The 22,667-nt window shown below is 42.8% G+C and overlaps 1 protein-coding gene across 4 annotated transcripts in view; it reads left to right on the forward strand.

Moving 5' to 3' along the window:
- The window catches only part of slc10a7 (solute carrier family 10 member 7), a 363,006-nt gene that overhangs the window by 281,377 nt on the left and 58,962 nt on the right, over positions 1-22,667 (forward strand). For 3 of the 4 annotated variants that reach the window (XM_080193167.1, XM_080193159.1, XM_080193182.1), the window contains 3 exons: positions 3,283-3,448; positions 4,998-5,049; positions 5,182-5,255. In XM_080193167.1, coding sequence (XP_080049293.1) covers positions 3,283-3,448; positions 4,998-5,049; positions 5,182-5,255 — 292 coding nt within the window. Of the gene's footprint in view, positions 1-3,282; positions 3,449-4,997; positions 5,050-5,181; positions 5,256-6,680; positions 7,586-22,667 lie in introns of those variants that run through there. The other variant, XM_080193175.1, reaches the window with a different exon arrangement.

Here is a 22,667-nt window from a genome sequence, read left to right on the forward strand (position 1 = left end):
AGCCAGTTCTGGATCCACAAGGCCAAAGGCCCTTGGATCCCATGCCCTCTCACCTTCTCAAGAAGTCTTGCATGGGGGACCTTATCAAACGCCTTGCTGAAGTCCATGTACACCACGTCCGCTGCTCTTCCTTCGTCAATGTGTTCAGTCACATTTTCAAAGAACTCAACTAGGCTCGTAACGCACGACCTGCCCTTGACAAAACCATGCTGACTATTTCTGATCATGCTAAACCTCTCCAAATGCTCATAAATCTTGTCCCTCAGAAGCCCCTCCATCAGCTTACCAACCACTGAGGTCAGACTCACCAGTCGGTAATTTCCCGGGCTATCCCTGTTCCCTTTCTTGAAAATAGGAACTACGTCTGCAATCTTCCAATCCTCCGGAACCTCTCCCGTCTCCATCGACGACGCAAAGATCATCGCCAGGGACTCTGCAATCACCTCCCTCACCTCCCACAGTAACCTGGGGTACATCCTATCTGGTCCCGGCGACTTGTCTATCTTGATAGAATTTAAAAGTTCTAACACATCCTCTTCCTTAATATCCACATACTCAATCTTTTCCATCTGCTGCAAACCTGTAGCAAAATCTCCCAGATCAGTTTCCACCGTGAATACTGAGGCAAAGTACTCATTAAGCACCTCTGCCATTTCTTCTGGTTCCACACAGACCTTTCCCCCTTCACCTTTTATAGGTCCTATCCCTTCTCTTCTCATCCTTTTACTTTTCACATATTTGTAGAAGGCCTTGGGATTCTCCTTAATCTTACCCGCCAAGGTCTTCTCATGACCCCTTCTGGCTGTCCTAATTTCCCTTTTAAGCTCCTTTCTACAATCCTTATACTCCTCTCGATCCTTAACATCTCCTAGCTCCCTGAACCTTTTGTACACCTTCCTTTTCTTCCTGACTAGGTTCACCACAGCCTTCGTGCACCACGGTTCCCGCAACCTACCAAAACCTCCTTGTCTCATCGGAACGTTGTCGTGCAGAGCTCCAGACAAACATTCCTTGAATATCCGCCACCTTCCTTCTGTACTTTTCCCCAAGAATGCCTCCTTCCAGTTTATTTGCCCAATTAACTGCCTGACATCTTCGTATTTCCCCTTACTCCAGACAAACACCTTGCTAGCCTGCCTGATCCTATCTAGTTCCAATGCAATTGTGAAGGAGATAGAATTATGATCACCATTCCCAAGATGCTGTCCTACCGAGAGATCCGTCACCTGTCCTGGTTCATTCGCCAGTACCAGGTCAAGTACAGCCTCTCCTCTCGTAGGCTTATCCATGTACTGTGTCAGGAAACCTTCCTGAACACACCTAACAAACTCCTCCCCATCCAAACCCCTTACCCTTGGGATATTCCAATCGATGTTTGGGAAATTGAAGTCTCCCATCACGACAACTCTGTTATTTCTACATCTCTAGGATCTGTTTCCCTATCTGCACCTCAACTTCCCTGTCACTATTGGGCGGCCTACAGAATACACCCAGCAAAGTTATCGACCCTTTGCTGTTCCTAACTTCCACCCACAGAGACTCCGTAGACAGTCCCTCCACAGCATCCTCCTTCTCTGCAGCCATGACACTGTCCCTGATCAACAGTGCCACTCCACCACCTCTTTTGCCTCCCTCCCTGTCCTTCCTGAAGCATCTGAATCCTGGCACCTGAAGTACCCAGTCCTGTCCCTGAGACATCCAAGTCTCCATAATGACCACCACATCACATTCCCAAGCAGCAATCCGCGCCCTAAGCTCATCTACCTTATTTACTACACTCCTGGCGTTAAAATAGATACACTTCAGCCCCTCAGTCTGGACATTTCCCTTCTCCACCACCTGTCTAACCTCCCCCTCATACTGCCATATCACCATTTCTTTACTGTTCCCGAGTCAAAATCCCGGAACTCCCTCCCTAACCATATTGTGGGTGTACCTACACTTCAGTGACTGCAGTGGTTCAAGAAGATAGCCCAGCATTACCTTCTCAAGGACAGTTAGGGATGGGCAATAAATGCTGGCCTAGCCAGCAATGTCCACATCCATAAATGAATATTTTAAAACTCCCCTCCTGGCCCAACCTGACTATCCCTGATCACTTCACTCTTCTCCACCCCCTCCCACCCCCACACACATCCTACCTTCCAGCCCACCATGCTACCATCCTACCCACTTACCTCACCCACTTACCTACACGCTAGTCCATTCACTCAATCATTTGCTCATCCATTCACTCATTTGCTAAAGCAATAACACTAGATGTAATTTTTGCTTTTTTTTTACCTTAAACCACATACACTGCACTGCAGCCACATAAAATCCATCTGAAACAATACTTGCACTCACCACAAGAAAATTCTTGTTTAATCATTGAAAATCTTTTATCACAGAACTTGAATGTTTTTGACATGGAAATGACATCTCGTCCCAGAATGGTATTTTTCATGGCTTTGATCCAAGTTTTTAGTGCCACGTAGCAATATTACTTTGGAGCAGATTTCATATACTGTATCTTGGTAAATTGTTAACATTTGTTAAAATCAAAAAGATGCCTTATTAGTTCACATATTTAGGGAATAACATTTATCAACATTATCAACGTTTAATAATTTGTATCTCTTCACTTTGATTAGCTTAGAATGATTATTCTGATACCGTAAAAAGTTTTGAATGCCATTTATGTATACATTTATAGTTAGACTGGATATTCAGAGATTAAATTATTTAAACTCCCACAACACATGTACTTAAGATTTTGAAGCATGAGTTATAATTTAATTAGAAATTTGTGGTACAATGCCAGTTACTTAAATATTAAAATGTTCTAAGAATCACTTTCTATTACCCACATTTATGAAATTCCACAAGATGTCAGATATTTCAGGTTCCCAAGATGAGCTTAAAATTGTTTGTTGACGGAGAGGAATACTTAGCAATCGCATGTATTAATTTATGCTAATAGAAGATGCGAATTTGAGGAAGTCTTAATGGACATATTTCAGTGACAGCTAGCAAAGAGCATTTGCCATGATTAAGGATGGATTTGAATCTAGTTGAAAATGTGCTGTCATTAGAGCTCCCCAACGGAAGTTCCACTAAAAATGTTAAATTCCCCAGAAGAATAGCTATGCAGCTGGAAAGCTTTGAAATCCACTGGGGACACCAACTGAATTATTCCACTCCCACAAAATGCCGCAGTGCTGTCATATTTATTTTGTGATGCCCAACTTGACTTACATAACCTTCCACAAGATAAACTGATGATTTTCTTTTTCCCTACAGATTTTACGAAAATACATCAAGGATTGGCTTGAAAGGAAGAAGCCCCCATTTGGAGTTATCAGCAGTTGTGTGCTTCTTATGATCATATATTCAACATTTTGTGATACCTTCTCCAATCCAAATATTGACCTAGAGACTTTTAGTCTGATAATAATTGTTCTTATAAGTAAGTAATGAATAAGATTTACTCGCACTTTATGATAATCTTTCTTTGCTACTGTCAAACATATCAGTGATAACTGTTTCAGGATTAGATCCCATAATAGGTTATATGAAACCTGTGATTTCTCTGGTGATTGGCCAGTGCAATATCTTCAGCACTCTTTTTCTCTGACTACTTTCTTATAGCAAAACTGCTAGCCACACCATTTAAAACTGCAGATGAAAAGAAGTTAACTTTATTTCCTTAAATATCACTAATCAGGAGTGATGTTATTTTGCATATGCAGAAAACCTTAGCACATGGACTCACTAGAGGCAAGTAAACTATAACAATCTTTAACAGCAGATGAGGAGAAAATATATTTTTTGTTTGACTTCTTTTGTTTCAATGGATTTTTTAAGTTCTCTTTCATAGGATAATGGTCATTCATGTCGAGATCATTTCTCGGATGATATTAGCCCTTCCATATCTCACAAAGTGGCATATGATCATGATAACCTTGTTGGCAGCCTGGCATTACTTCATATTATGTATTTTAACTCATTCTGATGATCCAAAATGTTGTTCAAGTTCTTTATGTTCAGATTTACAGAAAAACATCAAAGTATTTGAGTCATTGGGATGCAGAACACCTAATATTTGGGGCTGATGCTGTCTATATAATCTGCAGTTTCCAGTTGGGGTTTCTGGATAGCCAGGAACAAGTAGCTGATAGTTTTTTCCTGTCCCAGTCCAGAGACACTGAGGCCATTTATAACACTCCTTTTTGATATCAGCTAACAGCACATTGAGGGTATTCAACCTGAAAATTGTCAGCATTATTACTCAACAGAAAGTGTTTTGTCTTTCAATTAACTCATTTCTTTTCCAATGACTGTCATTTAAAATTTTCTTATAACACAAGATTTATGTTTTGTTCAACTCAATTTAAATTGTGAAGTCATGTTACTTCCAATCTAAAAATAATTCCACCATTACAACGCCCTTCATGCATATTTCATACATATGATTTCATACAGGTTTAATAATTTTATGAGTTATCTAACTATAAGATCTATTGTAAATGATTTTAAAAACTCGAAGTTACACTTTAAGAAAAATAACTGAAGTTCCAAGTGACCAAGGTGCTATCGATTGCCAAACATATTTTTTCTGTTTGAACGACTTGATGTGACTCGTTAAATTTCCACTCAATTCTTTTTTTGGTAAGCCACCTTTGAATATTACAGACATTTTTTTTACAAAGTAGGATATTATAATCCTGTTTAATATTCTGACAAAGTGCTCACAATTGCAGAAAGAAAATCACGAGTAGCAATGGATAGCTTGAAATTTTAATATGATTGTTTTTCTTGAAACTTTATATTTGACATTTGAAAAATTTGAAATTAGTTTACAATACGGGAAATATTACACTTAAATTTCGTAAGATGAATGTATCTTCACAGTTATTCAAGGTCTATTCCAATTGCATTGCAAATTGCATGCACTTTGAATATATATATATATATATATAGTTGTTTACTAAACATTATTTTTCTTTTCCTTTTAGTATTTTTTCTTCAGCTGAGTTTCATGCTTTTAACTTTTATCATTTCTACAAGGTAAGTAATTGTATTTTGGATGAATATATTTCTATATTTTACTGTGTGTGTTCTCAAATATAATATGGGTATAACAATATATTAAAAAAAAGCCAAAAGTTATTTTTTTTTTAACTGCTCTTGCACTTTCAGAAAAAAATCAGGTTTCACAGCCGCAGACACAGTTGCCATTATGTTCTGTTCAACACATAAATCATTGACTCTTGGTAAGTAAATTTTGTTTTAGGAAATGCAATCCCAGCAATATAATCTGTTTCAGTTGCTGTATTTCAACCATTTGTTTATAATGACCAGTTCAGACAGTGTGATTGTTGTTAACCCAGCTAGGATTGTGCAAGTAGTGACTTTAAAATTTGTCAACATTTTCAATACCGACATGATTATTAGAACATAGAACACTACAGCACAAACAGGCCCTTCGGCCCACAAGTTGCGCCAATCACATCAATACCTACCAATCCATAGACCTATCTATAACCCCCAATCCCATTAAATCCCATACACTCATCCAGAAGTCTTTTAAAAGACCCCAGCGAGTTCGCCTCCACCACCACTGACGGCAGCCGATTCCATTCACTCACCACCCTCTGAGTGAAAAACTTACCCCTAACATCACCTCTGTACTTGCTTCCCTGCACCTTAAATCTGTGTCCTCTCATAGCGACCATTTCAACCCGGGGAAATAGCCTCTGAGAATCCACCCTATCTATTCCTCTCAACATTTTATAAACCTCTATCAGGTCGCCTCTCAACCTTCGTCTCTCCAGGGAGAAGAGTCCCAGCTCTCTCAACCTATCTTCATAAAGCATGCCTCCCAATCCAGGCAACATCCTTGTAAATCTCCTCTGTACCCTTTCAATAGCTTCTACGTCCTTCCTATAGTGAGGTGACCAGAACTGCGCACAGTACTCCAAGTGGGGCCTGACAAGGGACTTATAAAGTTGCAGCATTACCTCCTGACTCCTAAACTCAATCCCTCGATTAATGAAGGCCAGTACACCATACGCCTTCTTGACCGCATCCTCCACCTGCGAGGCCGATTTTAGAGTCCTGTGGACCCGGACCCCAAGATCCTTCGGCTCTTCAACACTGCTAAGACTCCTGCCCTTGATAGTGTACTTGTTCATCCCATTGGTCCTGCCAAAATGGATCAATTATTGATTGATATTGGTGGGATGATATCAAAGACTCCTAAAATTGGCATGTCAAAAATGTTAGTTGAGATATTTCTAGGGAGGCCATTTGGATAAGAACAAAGAACAAAATCAGCCCAGGAAACAGGCCCTTCAGCCCAGCGAGCCCGCGCCGCCATCTCAACACCACTAGTCCACCTCTCTACCCATGACCCCTATCTAATGTTTTATGGCCATCCAGATTGAGGGAAACTGATTTAGGGACAATTTATTCCTGCCAATCAGCCTAACAGCACATCTTTGGGGTGTGGGAGGAAACCGGAGCACCCGGAGAAAACCCATGCAAGCACGGGGAGAATGTGCAAACTCCCACAGACACCGGCCCAAATCCATGTGTCTGGATGTCGAACTTTCATGAGAATGCATGCTTGATTACTGTCAAATGGCTGAATCACAAGTGTTGCACAATGCCGATATGCATTTTTGGTATTCCTACAGAAGCTGATAATGCAAAAAAAAAACACGTAACCACTGGAAAATCAACCTTTTTAATTTTACATCCACCAAGCATCAGGTTCTGATGTGTTATCTATCTAATCAAAGATGATCTTGAACTCCCGCCAAACGTGAATGGAGTTGAAGCCACCATTAAATATGAGAAGAATGGAAAAGCCACAAGAATGGAAGGGATTCCAGCGGAGATTTTCAAACTTGGAGGAGAGAAGATCACCTGTCATCTCCATCAACTGTTCTGGAAAATCTGGGACAGAGAAGAAATTCCTGCCTACCTGGGGTGATCTTCGAGAAGGAGGCAAAGCAGACTGTGAGAGCTACTAAAGACGCTCCCTACTCTCCATTGCCAGGAAGAGCAATATTGGAATGCTAGTGTGCCTTCCGACCAAACTATGGAATAGCAGACATGATTTTCACTGCTTGACAACTTCAAGAGAAATACCAGAAACAACGTCAACCACTCTACCTTCATCGATCTGATCAAGGATTTTAACTCAGTCAACTGGGACATGCTATGGAAGATCCTGTCAAAGACTGTAGCCATCCAGGAAAATGCATAAACATCCTACAATCCCTCTATGCCAAGCTGTCGACGACAGTCCTCACGACAGAAATCTTTGAGATCAAGACTGGAGTCAACCAGGAATGTGCCATCGCCCCCATCCTTTTCTCCATCTTTATTGCCATCATCCCTCACGTTATCAAGAACGAGCTTCCTAGTGGAGTGGATATCATCTGTAGGATGGATGGAAAGCTTTTCAACCACAGCTGATTGAAACGTATGAAGAAAACAACAGTGAAGTTGTTTGTAGAACTTCAATATGTGGGTGACATCGCTATCTCCATTCTCTCAGAAGAAAATCTCCCAAGTGATACTTGACACCTTTTGCGGGAAGAACATAAGAACATAAGAAATAGGAGCAGGGGTAAGCCATCTAGCCCTTCGAGCCTGCCCCGCCATTCAATAAGATCATGGCTGATCTGTCGTGGCTGAGTTCCACTTTCCCGCCCTCTCCCCATAACCCTTAATCCCCTCTCTTATCAAGAACCCATCAACCCGCTTCTTAAAAATATTTAGCGAGGCAGCCTCCACCACTTCAACGGGCAGAGAATTCCAGAGATTCACCACCCTTTGAGTGAAGAAGTTCCTCCTCAACTCCGTTCTAAACCGCCTCCCCTTTATCTTGAGGCTGTGCCCCCTAGTCCTACTGTCTTTTTTGAGCGGGAAGAGTCTCTCCACCTCTATCCTATCCATCCCATTCATCATCTTATACATCTCAATGAGATCTCCCCTCATTCTTCTAAACTCTAACGAGTACAAGCCTAGTTTATTCAGCCTCTCCTCATAGCTCAACCCCCTCAACTCCGGTATCAGCCTAGTAAACCTCCTCTGCACTCCCTCCAAGGCCAAAATATCCTTGCGCAGGTGCGGCGCCCAAAACTGCACACAGTACTCCAGCTGCGGCCTCACCAATGCCCTATACAGCTGCAGCAAGACCTCCCTACTTTTATATTCAATCCCCCTCGCTATGAAGGCCAGCATCCCATTCGCCTTCCTGACCACCTGCTGCACCTGCAAGCTGGGTTTTTGCGACTCATGCACAAGGACCCCGAGGTCCCTCTGCACCGTCGCCTGCTGCAGTTTTTCGCCACGTAAGTAATAGTTCTTCCTACCATTCTTCCTACCAAAGTGGACCACCTCACACTTGCCAACATTAAATTCCATTTGCCATTTCCTGGCCCATTCGCCCAGCCTATCTAGATCCTTCTGCAGACTCTCCACACCGTCTGCACAATTTGCCTGTCTCAGCCTCAGCCAAAACCTCCAGAAGACTCTAGTCCTTTACCAACCTGCCCCAGGGCAAGATGTGGTATCTCACTCCATCTAGATCAACGGAAAAACCCTCCCAAATGTGGAACATTTCCCCAAACTGGGGAGCCTAGCACAGTGGTTAGAACTGCTGCCTCTCAATGCCAGGGACCTGGGTAAGAACATAAGAACATAAGAAATAGGAGCAGGAGTAGGCCATCTAGCCCTTCGAGCCTGCCCTGCCATTCAATAAGATCATGGCTGATCTGTCATGGCTCAGTTCCACATTCCCGCCCTCTCCCCATAACCCTTAATCCCCCTGCCTATCAAAAACCTATCAACCCGCATCTTAAAAATATTGAGCGAGGCAGCCTCCACCACTTCAACGGGCAGAGAATTCCAGAGATTCACCACCCTTTGAGTGAAGAAGTTCCTCCTCAACTCTGTTCTAAATCGCCCCCCCTTTATCCTGAGGCTGTGCCCTCTAGTCCTACTGTCCTTTCTGAGCAGGAAGAGCCTCTCCACCTCTATCCTATCCATCGCATTCAACATCTTATACGTCTCAATGAGATCTCCCCTCATTCTTCTAAACTCTAACGAGTACAAGCCTAGTTTATTCAGCCTCTCCTCATAGTCCAACCCCCTCAACTCTGGTATCAGCCTAGTAAACCTCCTCTGCACTCCCTCCAAGGCCAAAATATCCTTGCGTAAGTGCAGCGACCAAAACTGCACACAGTACTCCAGCTGCGGCCTCACCAGTGCCCTATACAGCTGTAGCAAGACCTCCCTACTTTTATATTCAATCCCCCTCGCTATGAAGGCCAGCATCCCATTCACCTTCCTGACCACCTGCTGCACCTGCAGGCTGGGTTTTTGCGACTCATGCACAAGGACCCCGAGGTCCCTCTGCACTGTCGCATGCTGCAGTTTTTTGCCACATAAGTAATAGTCCTTCCTACCATTATTCCTACCAAAGTGGACCACCTCACATTTGCCAACATTAAATTCCATTTGCCATTTCCTGGCCCATTCGCCCAGCCTATCTAGATCCTTCTGCAGACTCTCCACACCCTCTGCACAATTTGCCGTTCCACCAATCTTGGTGTCATCAGCAAATTTCGACACCATACACTCGGTTCCCTCCTCCAGATCATCTATATAAATGGTAAATAGCTGAGGCCCCAGCACTGACCCCTGAGGCACTCCACTAGTCACCAACCGCCGATCCAATTAACACCCATTGACCCCCACTTTCTGCCTCCTATTTGACAGCCAATCCTCTATCCACGCTAACACCCTACCCCCAACTCCATGTCCCCTGATCTTCTGCAATAACCTCTTGTGAGGCACCTTGTCAAATGCCTTCTGAAAATCAAGAAAGACCACATCCACTGGCTCTCCTCTATCCACCGCCCTAGACACATCCTCATAGAACTCCAATAAATTCGTCAGACACGACTTCCCTTTAACGAAACCGTGCTGCGTCTGCTCTACCAAACAATTCTCCTCAAGATGCCTCGCTATTTTCTCCTTGATCACGGATTCTAACATTTTTCCTACAACAGACGTTAAACTAACCGGCCTATAATTCCCCGCCTTTTGCCTGCCACCCTTCTTAAACAACGGCGTAACATTAGCCGTTTTCCAATCTCCCGGCACTTCCCCGGAATCCAGCGACATTTGGAAAATAATCACCAAGGCATCCACTATCACCACCGCCATTTCCTTCAGAACCCTCGGATGCATTCCATCCGGTCCTGGTGACTTGTCCACAATCAGCCCCTCCAGTCTGTCGAGCACCGCCTCTCTAGTAACAATAATGTCATTCAGGCCCTCCACTCCTACCATCTTTCCATTGCTAACTCAATTCCCGGCTTGCGTCATTGTCTGTGTGGAGTCTGTATGTTCTCCCCATGTCAGCGTGAGTTTCTTGTTGGTGCTCCGGTTTCCTCGCACAGTCCTAAATTGCTGGTTAAGTGCATTGGCCATGCTAAATTCCTCTTCTGCGTACCCGAACAACTGCCAGAGTATGGCGACTGGGGAGTTTCACAGTAACTTCATTGCAATGTTAATGTAAGCCTTCTTGTGACAATAATAAATAAAAACGTTTTTAAAAACTCTCATCTGAGGCTGACACTGATGCAGAGATTGAACATCATATCCAATCCACAAACGATGCCTGAGGACAAGAGTCTTTGATGACCAAAACATTTGTACTGATGCCAAGATCATCATGTACAAGGTAGTCATCCTCCCACCTCTTCTGTATGGTTCAGAAACTACATGCAATTGTGACCTCAAGGCCCTGGAGACATACATACATTCAACGCTGTCTGAGATGGATTCTCCACATCACCTGGGAGGACAGGTTTACTGACCTCAGCATCCTTGAAGGAGCTAAGAACACCAGCATTAAGGCCACGATCATCCGAAACCAACTCCACTGGTCAGCAGTATGCTTAGGATGTCATAGTCTCAAAAGCCGAAGCAAATCTCCTTTGTCCAGCTCAAGGAAGGCTCCAGGAAAAGAAAACGCTTCAAAGACACTCTGATGTCTTAGCTCAAGAAACGCAACTTAGACATCAATGCCAAGAAGACCCTTGCTCAGAAGAGATCTCTTGGAGGGACCTCCTGATTGAAGAAACATAATTCTTCAAGAGCATCCGATGGCAAGAGGAGGCCAGGAAAAGGAGCCTGAGAAAGGAATATCAGCAGTGTAGAATCCAAGGACTGAACCCACCTGCCAAGTGTGTGGTCAAAGATGTGGCTCTATGATCAGACTCATCAGCCACGCAAGGAACTCATGATCAGTGACGCGGACTTTCTTAGGTAGACGATCACCCTCGGTCACAAATGATCACCAAAGTATAAGACAGGCATACGTTGGGGCAGGAATGGTAGCAGCAGTATAATTTAGATGACATAGTGCCGGTAATTCAATGTGTTTCAGTGAAATCTGTACTTCTGCCACAATTTTATGTACACCAAAAGGAAGCTTGGAGACCTGACATAGTTAGGTCCTTCTTCAGATCCTCCCTTGCCTGCTCAGGTCATGCTATTTTTTCTTGTCCCTGAAATAAAGTGATCTTGAGGCTTTGAACTCCAGTTGGTCCTTAAGCAGAGTGTGGAATAGGTGGAATTACATCTGAAGTTTAAATTTTATTTAGTGTGACAAGTTGGCTTATATTACCTGCAATGCAGTTACTATGAAAATCCCCTGGTCGCCACACTCCAGTACCTGTTCGGGTACACTGAGGGAGGATTTAGCAAAGCCATTGCACCTAATCGAAGTACCCAGACACGGGGAGAATGTGCAGACTCCACACAGATAATGCAGAGATCTGTACGTTCTGTATGGCACCATCCCAACCAATCATAATCCACTTGCCAACCAATCAGCACACTTTTTCTCATGCCATATAAATGATTGTTCCCTTTGAAGTTGTATATTCTTTTCTGTCCTGATGAGTGCAAGACATAAAGCTTCAACAGCATGTCTCTTTTATCAGCAATGTTCAGAACTGTTTACTTTTGGATAAAAAAAGTTCGATTAGCACTCATTAACAATTTTCACATTATTAAGAAGAGTGCTAACGCTGTGCCGCCATGCTGCCCTGGACTGATCTAGACTGATGCTTTCCAAGCAGAGACACTAGGAAAGCATTTATTTTGCACCATGTCCAGGGAGCAAGAGAAGAGGAAGAGGAAATAATTGCTGGCAAAAATGTAGGTTAATTGAATAAAGAAAGTTTAATTCTCAATGTGCTAATTATTTACTTTTTCCTCTTGTGAAAATGCTACAAATATTTTAAAATTTGGAATATAACTAACCAAATCATTACAAAGTCAGTAGCATGCCAACAAGCAAAGACTCTTTCTATCATTTGGCACTGCTTCACTCCATAATACATTTTATTTTTCATGAATAAGGCCAGATTTTGCTGGAAAAAAGTGATGGCATTTGAATGATGCACGCCATTATTGAAGTGCATTGAAGTGGAAATTGCCACTCTTTGCTGGCTCATTTGTGCCACACGCCTTGGCACTGTAAAAACAGCATCTTATGTTTAAACTCCTAGGGCAAGATGTTCTGGCTCTTCACGCTGATGGGATCTTATTGTTCCGCTGATGGCACACCCTGTCACGTGTTTCCTGGTGACATAGGGTGGCATCAGTGGGAAGTCTCACTGATATGGTCCCGCCGCCAGCTAACAGTGGGCCACCTCCTATTGCTGAGAAACACGCTGTTCAAAGGCCAGAGAATCCCGCCACTCGTATCTTTCATGAAGTTACTGCATTTGTGATGCAATTGTACATTAACGCAACACAGAAAGTTAAGTCTAATCATTAGCAATGCAAGTACCGTTTGAACAATGTGAACATCATTAATAATTGTCAATCACACTATTTTATCCTCGTGTAAACAGTTCTGATTATTGCTAATAAACATGCTGTCAAGGATTTACTTGGTGCATTCATCAGGACCGACAAGAGTACCAAATTTAAAAGGGAACAATAATTTATAGGAATGAGAAAAAGAGTGCTGATTTGTTGGTGAGTGGATTTTGATTGGTTGAGATGTTGCCATAGGGAACGTACAGAGAACAGTTATCCTCCAAACTTTTGTTCCAATTAAAAAAGGCAAGTTGACTTTGGGAGAGGTGCTACCATGAGGAATACAACAGGGAACAATTGTGCCCCCCCCCCCCCCCCCCCCCCCCGCCAAATCTTTTGTTTAAGTGATGAAAGCACAATGCCAGATCATGCTCTTTTTGTCTGCAGGGAAGGGAACTCTTTGTATGAATACATGTTGGGGCAATTCTCGCAAAAAAATTCGAAGTATCAAATTCACATAAAAGCTGAAGTAAATCAAACTCTTTTTTTCAAAATGAACCTCCCACAAGTTTCAAAATGAATCTCCCACACCCTGTGCACTGTAGAGTTAATAATACTGAAAATCAGTGGGCAGGACCTATTGCCGCTGGAGAGGCCAGCAACTAGCCCTGAGTGGCTGCTCTGACAGCGCCGAGAACGGTGCATGTACGGTGGCCCCTGTCTGTCGGCCTCCCGATCATGGCCAGCTTGATGGCTGGTCAACCCCGTATCGCCAGCTGTGTGAACCCCCCACTCCCCCCCCACAGCCCAGTCACTAGCCCCCCAAACATGCCTGGGGCAGTTTCAGCCCCTCCCCTGTCTTGAGCCCACTTCGATGCTCTTCTTCTTCCACCACCACCTCCCCCCCGCCCCCCAACCAAAAGCAGGCTATCCCTAACCACCACCACCTCCCCCTCAACCCCGCACCCTGATGACCAGCCCCTGGCCTCCCTCCCTCTGTAACTCAGCCCAAATGCAGAGTGGCAGCGGGACTACCCACCCTTATGATTGCCCACGAGAGACCCCGCCACACCTGAGGGGGTTTTTGGGGGGGGGGAGGCTAATGGGCCCAGAGATTTCAGTCCCAGGCCTGGTGATGGCATATAAAACTGATTCAAATTAGGATTTACATAATTTATTCAGCTCATCATCAATTTCAGCACAGCTGATGGCACCTAAAATCTGGCTGCTGGAGACATGCAGAGGCCCCGGCAGGGAGCCTGTGAAAAAGTCTGCTAGAGTTTCCTGGCCATTCTCCTGCTCTTGTAGGAAGAATCGCCCTTGTTGTTTACAGCAAGTGTAAGTGAGTCACATTGTGAGCCTGACTGATAAACCAAAATTAGTTAGTGCAATTCTTAACTCAATATGTGCTGTCCAATTGTAGAATTTTTTTTCCTTTATTCCCATTTATGCCCAAGCCTAATTGCCCTTGAACTGAGTGGCTTGCTAGGCCATTTCCAGTTAAGAGTCAGCCATATGTAGGTCAGACCAGATAAGCATGGCAGATTTCCTTCACTAAAGGGCATTAATTAGCGAACCAGATGAATTTTTACAACAATCAATGCTCACCATTACTGTGATTTCATGGTCACTATTACAGATTTTTATTAACTGATTTCAGATTCCACCAGCTGTCATTGTGAGACCTGAATCCAAACCTCAGAGCTAATGCCTCAATCTTTAAAGTACTAGTCCAGTGACATTGCCACTATACCACCGTCTCCCCTCAATATCATATTGACTCGTATCTCAATACCAATATCACATATAATATTGGACATTTATGTTCTGAGTTTTGCAGGCGCAGGCTAGCTAAATATGGTCAGTACTCTGCCTGTTGCAAACAGTCGAAGGGACATGCGTTTCACCAGTCACTGGGACCTGCAAAACTGGCATCTGCCATAGTACTCATCTGTGTAATAGTCAGAATTTCTTTTTGGCTTGGCCCTAGTCCTCTGTTAATGAAGAATACCACTTGAGTTGCTACTGCTTAGTAGCAATGTGAAATGGCTAGTTTCACCTATTCTTAAATTTTTGAGACACCTTGCCCTTCCAGGATAATCTGAAGTAGACTGGGCACTTTTCAGGACCGAAAGTGGCAGCCTTTTTTGCCCATTCATAAGGTTTTGCAATATACAGCAAGGAATGATTTGATCAAGATAGCCATCCCATAATGCTTTGATGCACCCAACCATCAAGCTTGCACAGTGCGCAAATGGCTTCAGATTGGCATATTTACAAGTTTGCCAATAAGGGGCAATCTTAAGCAAGTGGAGTTGTAGGAATCCCAACAAATATATTGACCAGTAAAGATAGGCAGGCAGTAGTGGAGAACACATTAGTGAATTTCTCAACTTGCGTGTCCACGAATGGGGCTCATTAAACTGGTCCATTTCAAAGGTGAATTTGAGAACAGGATGGAACCCATTAAGGTGTGTAAGGAAATTTTTACATGTAGCTGCAGATTCAAATATAGCAAACATATTATCTACATATCAGAAACATACAAGGATGTTGGCAATCATTCCTTTGAAAACATGGTTCTCATGGAAACCAACCAGCAACTTAGTAAGCACTATACCTAGAGGGATCCCATAGCATCTATTGGGATTGAATGGTGTCATTAAAGCTGAATTCAACTACACAAAGGTTCAATTAATACAGATTCAGAGACAATACTGGTGCCTCTATATTTCCAAGATATAATGACATGGTGCAAATTTGTAGCAGTTTACTCAATCATTTGGCCAATTCATATGCAGAACAATTGTAGGTATTATAGGTGTAAAGCCATCCCAAGAGTCTTGTGCAATTCATCCTCTTTCTCAATCCATCCCTTTAGAATCGTAGAATCCCTATGTACAGAAGGAGGCCATTCGGCCCATCAAGTCTGTACTGACCACATCCCACACAGGCCCTATTCCAGTAACCCCACACGTTTACCCTGCTAACCTCCCTGATACCAGAGTCAATTTAGCATGGCCAATCAACCTAACCCACACATCTTTGGACTGTGGGAGGAAACCGGAGCACCCAGAGGAAACCCACGTAGACACAGGGAGAAACTGCAAACTCCACACAAACAGTGACCCGAGGCTGGAATTAAACTTGGGTCCCTGGCACTGTGAGGCAGCAGTGCTAACCACTGTGCCACGCTTTTATTTCTTAATCCTTTAATCTCACTGATTAAGGAGCTTGACTCTTGGTCTCATTGAGTCATTATCAGGTCGTGCTTCCAGTAACCTTATGGAAAAAATATTTTTAAACCTAAATATGCAACTCCAAATCTAACACTGACAAAATATATTCCATAATGATTAAAGTCTTGAAAAGGTACACATTTAAAAGCATCAATTTAGGATTGGTACAAAAAGAATAACAGTGAAATTAAGAAGAAAACTTTTGTTTTACAGGGTATGGGAAAAGGACAGAGAAATTACGTTTGAGTAAATGCCACCAGAGTAGGATCTCCTGTGCTAAGTTTCCTATGATTCTGTATAATGCTTTAAGGTGGAAACATGAAGTGCATGTTGTATAAATTGAAACAATTAGTTGGTATAATTCATCATCATAATTGTGTGCAGCCTAATATGCTGTTAAATTTAACTCCATCTTCCTGGTTCTGCAACATATAAATGCGCAACAACAGATTGAACACTAGCTTATCACATCTTTCAGATGAACATTCAGGGGATAATTTTACCAGGCCCTTGGAGGCAGGGAGAGTGAACAAAGCCAGAAAAGAATGTGTTTTGCCAGTTCCCCAATGTGCTCATGCCTCCCCCTGCTTTTCCCGGAAATGGCCTCTGTCAGGTGATGGTAACATGACTAGCAGCAGCCCAATTTAATTTATTATGGTCACGGAATGCAGTTGGGATGCAGTGAAAAGTATTGTTTTCTATGCGCTATGCAGACAAAACATACCATTCATAGAGTACATGGGGGGGAAGGAAAGGAGAGGGTGCAGAATATAGTGTTGAACATTTTTCGGAAGTTTAAAGATGTTTAAAGTTGAGTTTAAGAGCATAGAACAAGAGTAAAAGATAGAATTAGAGGATATGCTGGGGACAGCTTGCAAGAAGCTGCGTCTCTCCGATGCCATCTTTTTTGTAGCCAGTAAGCTTGTTAATTGGCAATTAGTTGCAACTTCCCAAAAACAGTGCAATTTTGATAGCACTACCTGGGCATCATGCTGTGTTAGAATCTCCCCAGAGCAGGTGGCTGCAAAGCAAGAGGTCGGTACAACATGAAACTAAGATGCTATCTGACCATTTAATGGTATGAGCTAAACACATCTGTGAGCAGAGGCTTGCCGTTGCAAGAGCAAGTTCTGGACACCATTCTTACAGACACTGCTTGGGGTACAAAGATGGCTGTCGGTTTCCTAAGCCTTTTCTTGCAGCCACTTCACTCTGCCCTCCTTTGATTCTTTTGGCTCAGCTAGAGTCCAGCTGCTCTGAAGGCTTCTGGCATGTTGTTTTGGTCTGACGCCCTTCTCAATCTGCCAGGAAGCAAACCCAGAGGCAGCCAGCTAATTGAGTGTTTACTCTATATTTGTGGTATTCATTGTATATCTTTTGGGCTTTATTACTTGAATGTAAAAATGAATAATTTATATTTATCTGTCAAAGAATATTTATTGGGAGTGAAGTGATTGTTTTATGGGACCAAATGGAAATTGAAGAACATGAAGTTGAAAAATATTTTCTCTTGGTGTCATCGATCTCTGATTCACTGATGTGCTTGCAAAGAAGATACTTGACAGCCATGGAAGGTGAATCGAAAACTAATCTTATGCACAGTTTGATAAAGAAGCAGCTTGCGGGTTTTTCTTAATATTTTCAGTGAATGTTAGCATTGTTCCAAGGCAAGGCCAGCATTTATTGCTCATTCCTAATTGCCCTTGAAAATTGGTGAAGCTGTATTCTTGAAGTGCTACAGTCCATGTGATGTATGTACACCCATGGTGCTGTTAGAATGGGAATTCCGGGATTTTGCCTCAGCATCTGTGAAAGAAGAGTTATATAGTTCCAAGGTATGTAGCTTAGAGGGGAACCAGCGTGACGTGGCATTCCCATACATCTGCTTGTCCTCCTAGATGGGACACAATGGGCAAAGTCTTACCCAAAGATGGCAGAATGTTAGGTCCAGCAAAAAAAGGAATGTTTTGCATCAACAGCGCTAGCGTGTTTTCAGGCCGAACCTTACTGCTAAATAGTATTAATTTCTATTCCCACAAGTTTCACGCCACTCCAGCAGTGCATTCCATCTGATTTACCTACCATGTAACATCTTGACTGCTGCAGGCACTGGGCATCTCCATATAAACAGTTTCCTAGCACTATCTAGCACTTGTTTCACAACAACTGCAGGGAATGGCAGCCAAGAATACAGCACCATGCTTTACGGAGAGGGTACTAGACTGCATGATAGAGTGACAACAAGGCAAGAAACCCTACACCCATGCTCTAGAAGACAGCCGTCCAGCAGGATTACCAGTGCAGTGGCAGCCCTGGTGCACTACAGAAGAGGATATGGCAGCAGTGTTGGAAAAAGATGAATGATCTTCACTCAGCCAGGGTAAGAAAGCCAATCTCAATCTCCCACTGGACCCCCTCACACCCCCAACCTGTCTGAACTCACTCCAGCTGTCCCTAAACCTCTTGGAGGAGCAGAGGGGCCCCTGGAGACCCAAAGTGAAGAGAATCAGCAGGAATACAGCCTGGGACTCTCCAGCCAATGTGCTTGGGTGTCTCCAGCCCATATCTGGCCTCTTCCATGTGAGTGACACACCTCCAGCCCTCTCACCAAGGAGGACAGCAGTCCAACATCAGTGATGCCTGAAAGCAGGCTTGGGATCCTCAAGATCTTGCCTCACCAGGGACACCCACCAAAGTCATCTAAGGCAAAAAAACATGGAAGTCAGCAGGCTGCCTTAATTTCAGTTGTGGATCCGGGGAGATACATATAGAGGGAGAGTGAAGGAGATTAAGAAACCATAGGCACTTTGTGGGCACAGGTGAATATCGGCAATATTGCAGTAAGGTCACTGTTTTGTTCTGAATGTTAGTCAATAGATTTCACCCACAGAGCCTCCACCCTACCTGGCCATGCCATCGAACTGAGGGATATCAGTGTGCTCACCTGGCACCTTGTCCCTGTGGAGTATGAGAACGACAGTGCTATGACCCTATTGCCAGTCCTAATAAGGAAGGACACTCCCTTAGCTGCCATATGGACAGGAGCCCAAAATAAAAGACACAGGAAGCGCTGCCTGCATACCATCCTTCACAAGCCTTTTTGAGCAAGAGATGCCCCAACATGAAGGGTAGAGATAAGTTATAGGAGCAGAATTAAGCCATTTGGTTCCTGAGTCTGCTCTGCCATTCAATAATGGCTGATATGTTTTTAACCCCATTCTCCTGCCTTTGGTCTGTAATCTTTGATCCCCTTACCAGCCAAGAAATCATCTATCTCTGTCTTAAATATGCTCAATGACCTGGCCTCCACAGCCTTCTGTAGCAATGAATTCCATAGATTCACCACCTCTGAATGAAGAAATTCCTCCTCATCTCAGTTCTAATGGGTCATCCCTTTATTCTGACCCTGTGCCTTTGGATTGTAGTCTCACCTACGAATGGAAACATCTTCCCCATGTCCACTCTATCCAGGCCTTTCACTATTCTGTAAGTTTCAATTAGATCCTCCCTCATCTTTCTATAGCCCATCAAGTACAAACCAAGAGACCTCAAGCACTCTTCATAAATCAAGCTTTTCATTCCTGGGATCATTCCTGTGAACCTCCCCTGGACCTCTCCAGAACCAGTGCTTCCTTAGGAACGTAGGAGTTTGGAGCAGAAATAGGCAAATTCAGCCACTTCAAGTCAGCTCCCCCATTCAAATAGATCATGGCTGATCTCTCACTGGTCTCAAAGCCACCTCCCTACCTTTTCCCCATATCTCTCTTTCTCTTTTTTTATATTAGAAATATGTCTATCTCCTTCTTGAAACTAATCAACAATTCAGACTCCACCACTTTGTGGCAACGAATTTCACAAGTTCATTACTCTCTGCGAGAAGTAGTTCCTCCTTAACTCAATTTGAAATCTACCACATCGCAACCTATACATGTAACCCCTTGTTTTAGATTGTCCCATAAGAAGAAATGTTTGGTCTACATTTACTTAATCAATCCCTTTTAAAATTTTATATTCCTTGATCAGATCCCCTCTCATCCTTCTAAACTCCAGCGAGTACAAGCCCAAACTGTTTAATCTCTCATACATCAACGCCTTCATCCCCGGAATCAACCTAGTGAATCTATCTGAACTGTCTTCAATGCCACCACATCTTCCTCATATAAGGAGACTAAAACTAGATACACTACTCCAGATATTGGCTCACCAACACCCTATACAATTGCAACAACAATTATCTAATATTTCAGTCCTTTTGCAATAAATGCTAACATCCCATTTGCCTCTTTTATTACATGCTGCACCTGCATGCTGACTTTCTGTGATTCATGGAACAGAGACACCCAGAGCCCACTGCCCGATGCATTTTGAACCTGCTTTCCATTAGATAATAATTTGTCTTTCTATTTTTTTCTGCCAAAATGGATAACCTCACAATTATTCACATTGAACTCCGTTTGCCAAATTTTAGCCCATTCTCCTATCTATACCTATCTGTGGAATCTTTATAGCCTCTTCACTGTCTGTTTTCCCACCTATTTTAGTATCGTCAGCAAATTTTGCTATGTTACGTTCTGTCCCTGCTTGCAAATCATTTATATAGATTGTAAACAGTTGAAGTCCGAGGACTAGCACCTGCAGCACTCTGCTAGTCACGTTTTGCCAGCCAGAGAAGGACCCATATACCCCGACCCTCTGCTTTCTATCAGTGAGCCAATTCTCAATCCAATCTTGTACTCTACCCATGATCCCATGCGATCTCACCTTCTGGATGTCTTTTATGTGGCACCTTGTCAAAGACTTCTGGAAGTCCAGATATACCACATCTATAGGCTATCCACCTTGCTGGTTACATCCTTAACTCAAGCAATTTTATCAAGCATGAATTTCCCTTCATAAGACCATGCTGACAATGGTGGATTGAGCTTTGTCTTTCCAAATGCTCAGTCATCTCTTCCTTAAGATTGATTCCAGAAATTCCCCCACCACCGAGGTCAAGATAACTGGCCTATTGTTTCCTACATTTGCCTCTCTCCCTTTTTGAATAGGGGTTTCCAATCCACCAGGAGCTTACTAGAGTCCAAGGTATTCTGAAGTATCACAACCAATGTGTCCACTATCTCTGCTGCCACCTCCTTTAAGTCCACTTAGAATACAAACTTATCTGAATTAAATCCTATTAGTTTATTCAATACTCTCTTCCTATTGATGGTTATTGCGTCAAGTTGCTCTACATTATCTACAATTTTTGGAAAATCTTCATTGTTCTCTACTGTGAAGACAGGCAAAATATTCATTCTGTGCCTCCGCCATCTCTATGTTCTGCATTAATACCTCAGTGGTATCATCCTTTAAAGAGCCAACATTTACTTTAGCTATTCTCTTCCTCTCTATATATTTACAAAGCTTTTGGTATCTGTTTTTATGTTTTCTGCTAGTTTCCTTTCATAGTTCATCTTAGCTCTTCTATTTTTAATAACCTTTTGCTGAATCTTAAAACTCTCCCAATCCTCCAGCTTACCGCTAACTTTTGCAGTTTGGTACACCCTAGGTTTTGCCTTTATGTCCTCTTTGACTTCCTTGTCTAGCCATGGAATGTTTTTTCTTCCTTTTGCAATTCCTCTTCCTCTCAAAAATGTACTTTAATTGCGAGGTATTCAGTATCTCCCTGAACATCCGTCATTGTTCCTTAACTGTTCTCCCATCAATTATTTGTGCCCAGTTTACTTGGGCCAACTCTTTCCTCAGCCCTGTATAATTACTTCTGCCCATTGCTAAACCTCTAGTATGGCACTCTTTTCCTGCTCAATCTGAATCTGAAATTTTAGCATGTTGTGATCGCTCATTCCAAGAAGATCTCTGTCAAGACATTCATTACATAATACTAAATCTAAAATTGCCTGCTCCCTGGTTGGTTCATATTGCTGTAAGAAACAATCTCATACACGCTATGAAATTTCCCTCAAGGCTACCTTTGCCAATTTGATTAAACCAGTCTTTTTGAATGTTAAAATCATGCATGATTATCGATGTGTCCTTCTCACAAGCTCTCATTGTTTATGCTATGCCCCACTTCATGCTTGGGGGCCTGTAAATTACTCCTGTCAAGATGTGTTTTCCTTTGTTTCTAATTTCCACCCAGATTGATTCAACATGTTGGCCCTTAGTGCTAATGTCATTTTTTAATACAGTTTTGATGTTAACTTCAACCAATAAAGCAACTCCACCTTCTGTCCCATCTTGACTATCCTTTCGGAATACTGAGTACCCTTGGACATTCAATTCCCAGTCCCAGTCCTCCTGCAACTATTTTTACGTAATCCCCACCAAATCATACCCATTTGTTTCTTTTTGTGCTGTCAACTCATTGACCTTATTCCAAATATTGCATGCATATTTTTAGATATGTCCTACTGATTGGTTTTTCCCTTGCACGATTTTCTTGTGCAGTATGTTTTGTACTCATTTTGACATCCTTTATTACTTTCTGACGGTCATTAGTTTGGCCTTGTCTGTTCCTATTAACCGTTATCTTGTCCTCACATACTAACCTGATGCTTTTGGTTCCCATTTACCATTATACTTCTTGTA

This window comes from Carcharhinus amblyrhynchos, chromosome 1 (genome assembly GCF_965287045.1).
Source record: "Carcharhinus amblyrhynchos chromosome 1, sCarAmb.v2.hapA, whole genome shotgun sequence".
Classification (NCBI taxonomy): Eukaryota; Metazoa; Chordata; class Chondrichthyes; order Carcharhiniformes; family Carcharhinidae; genus Carcharhinus; species Carcharhinus amblyrhynchos.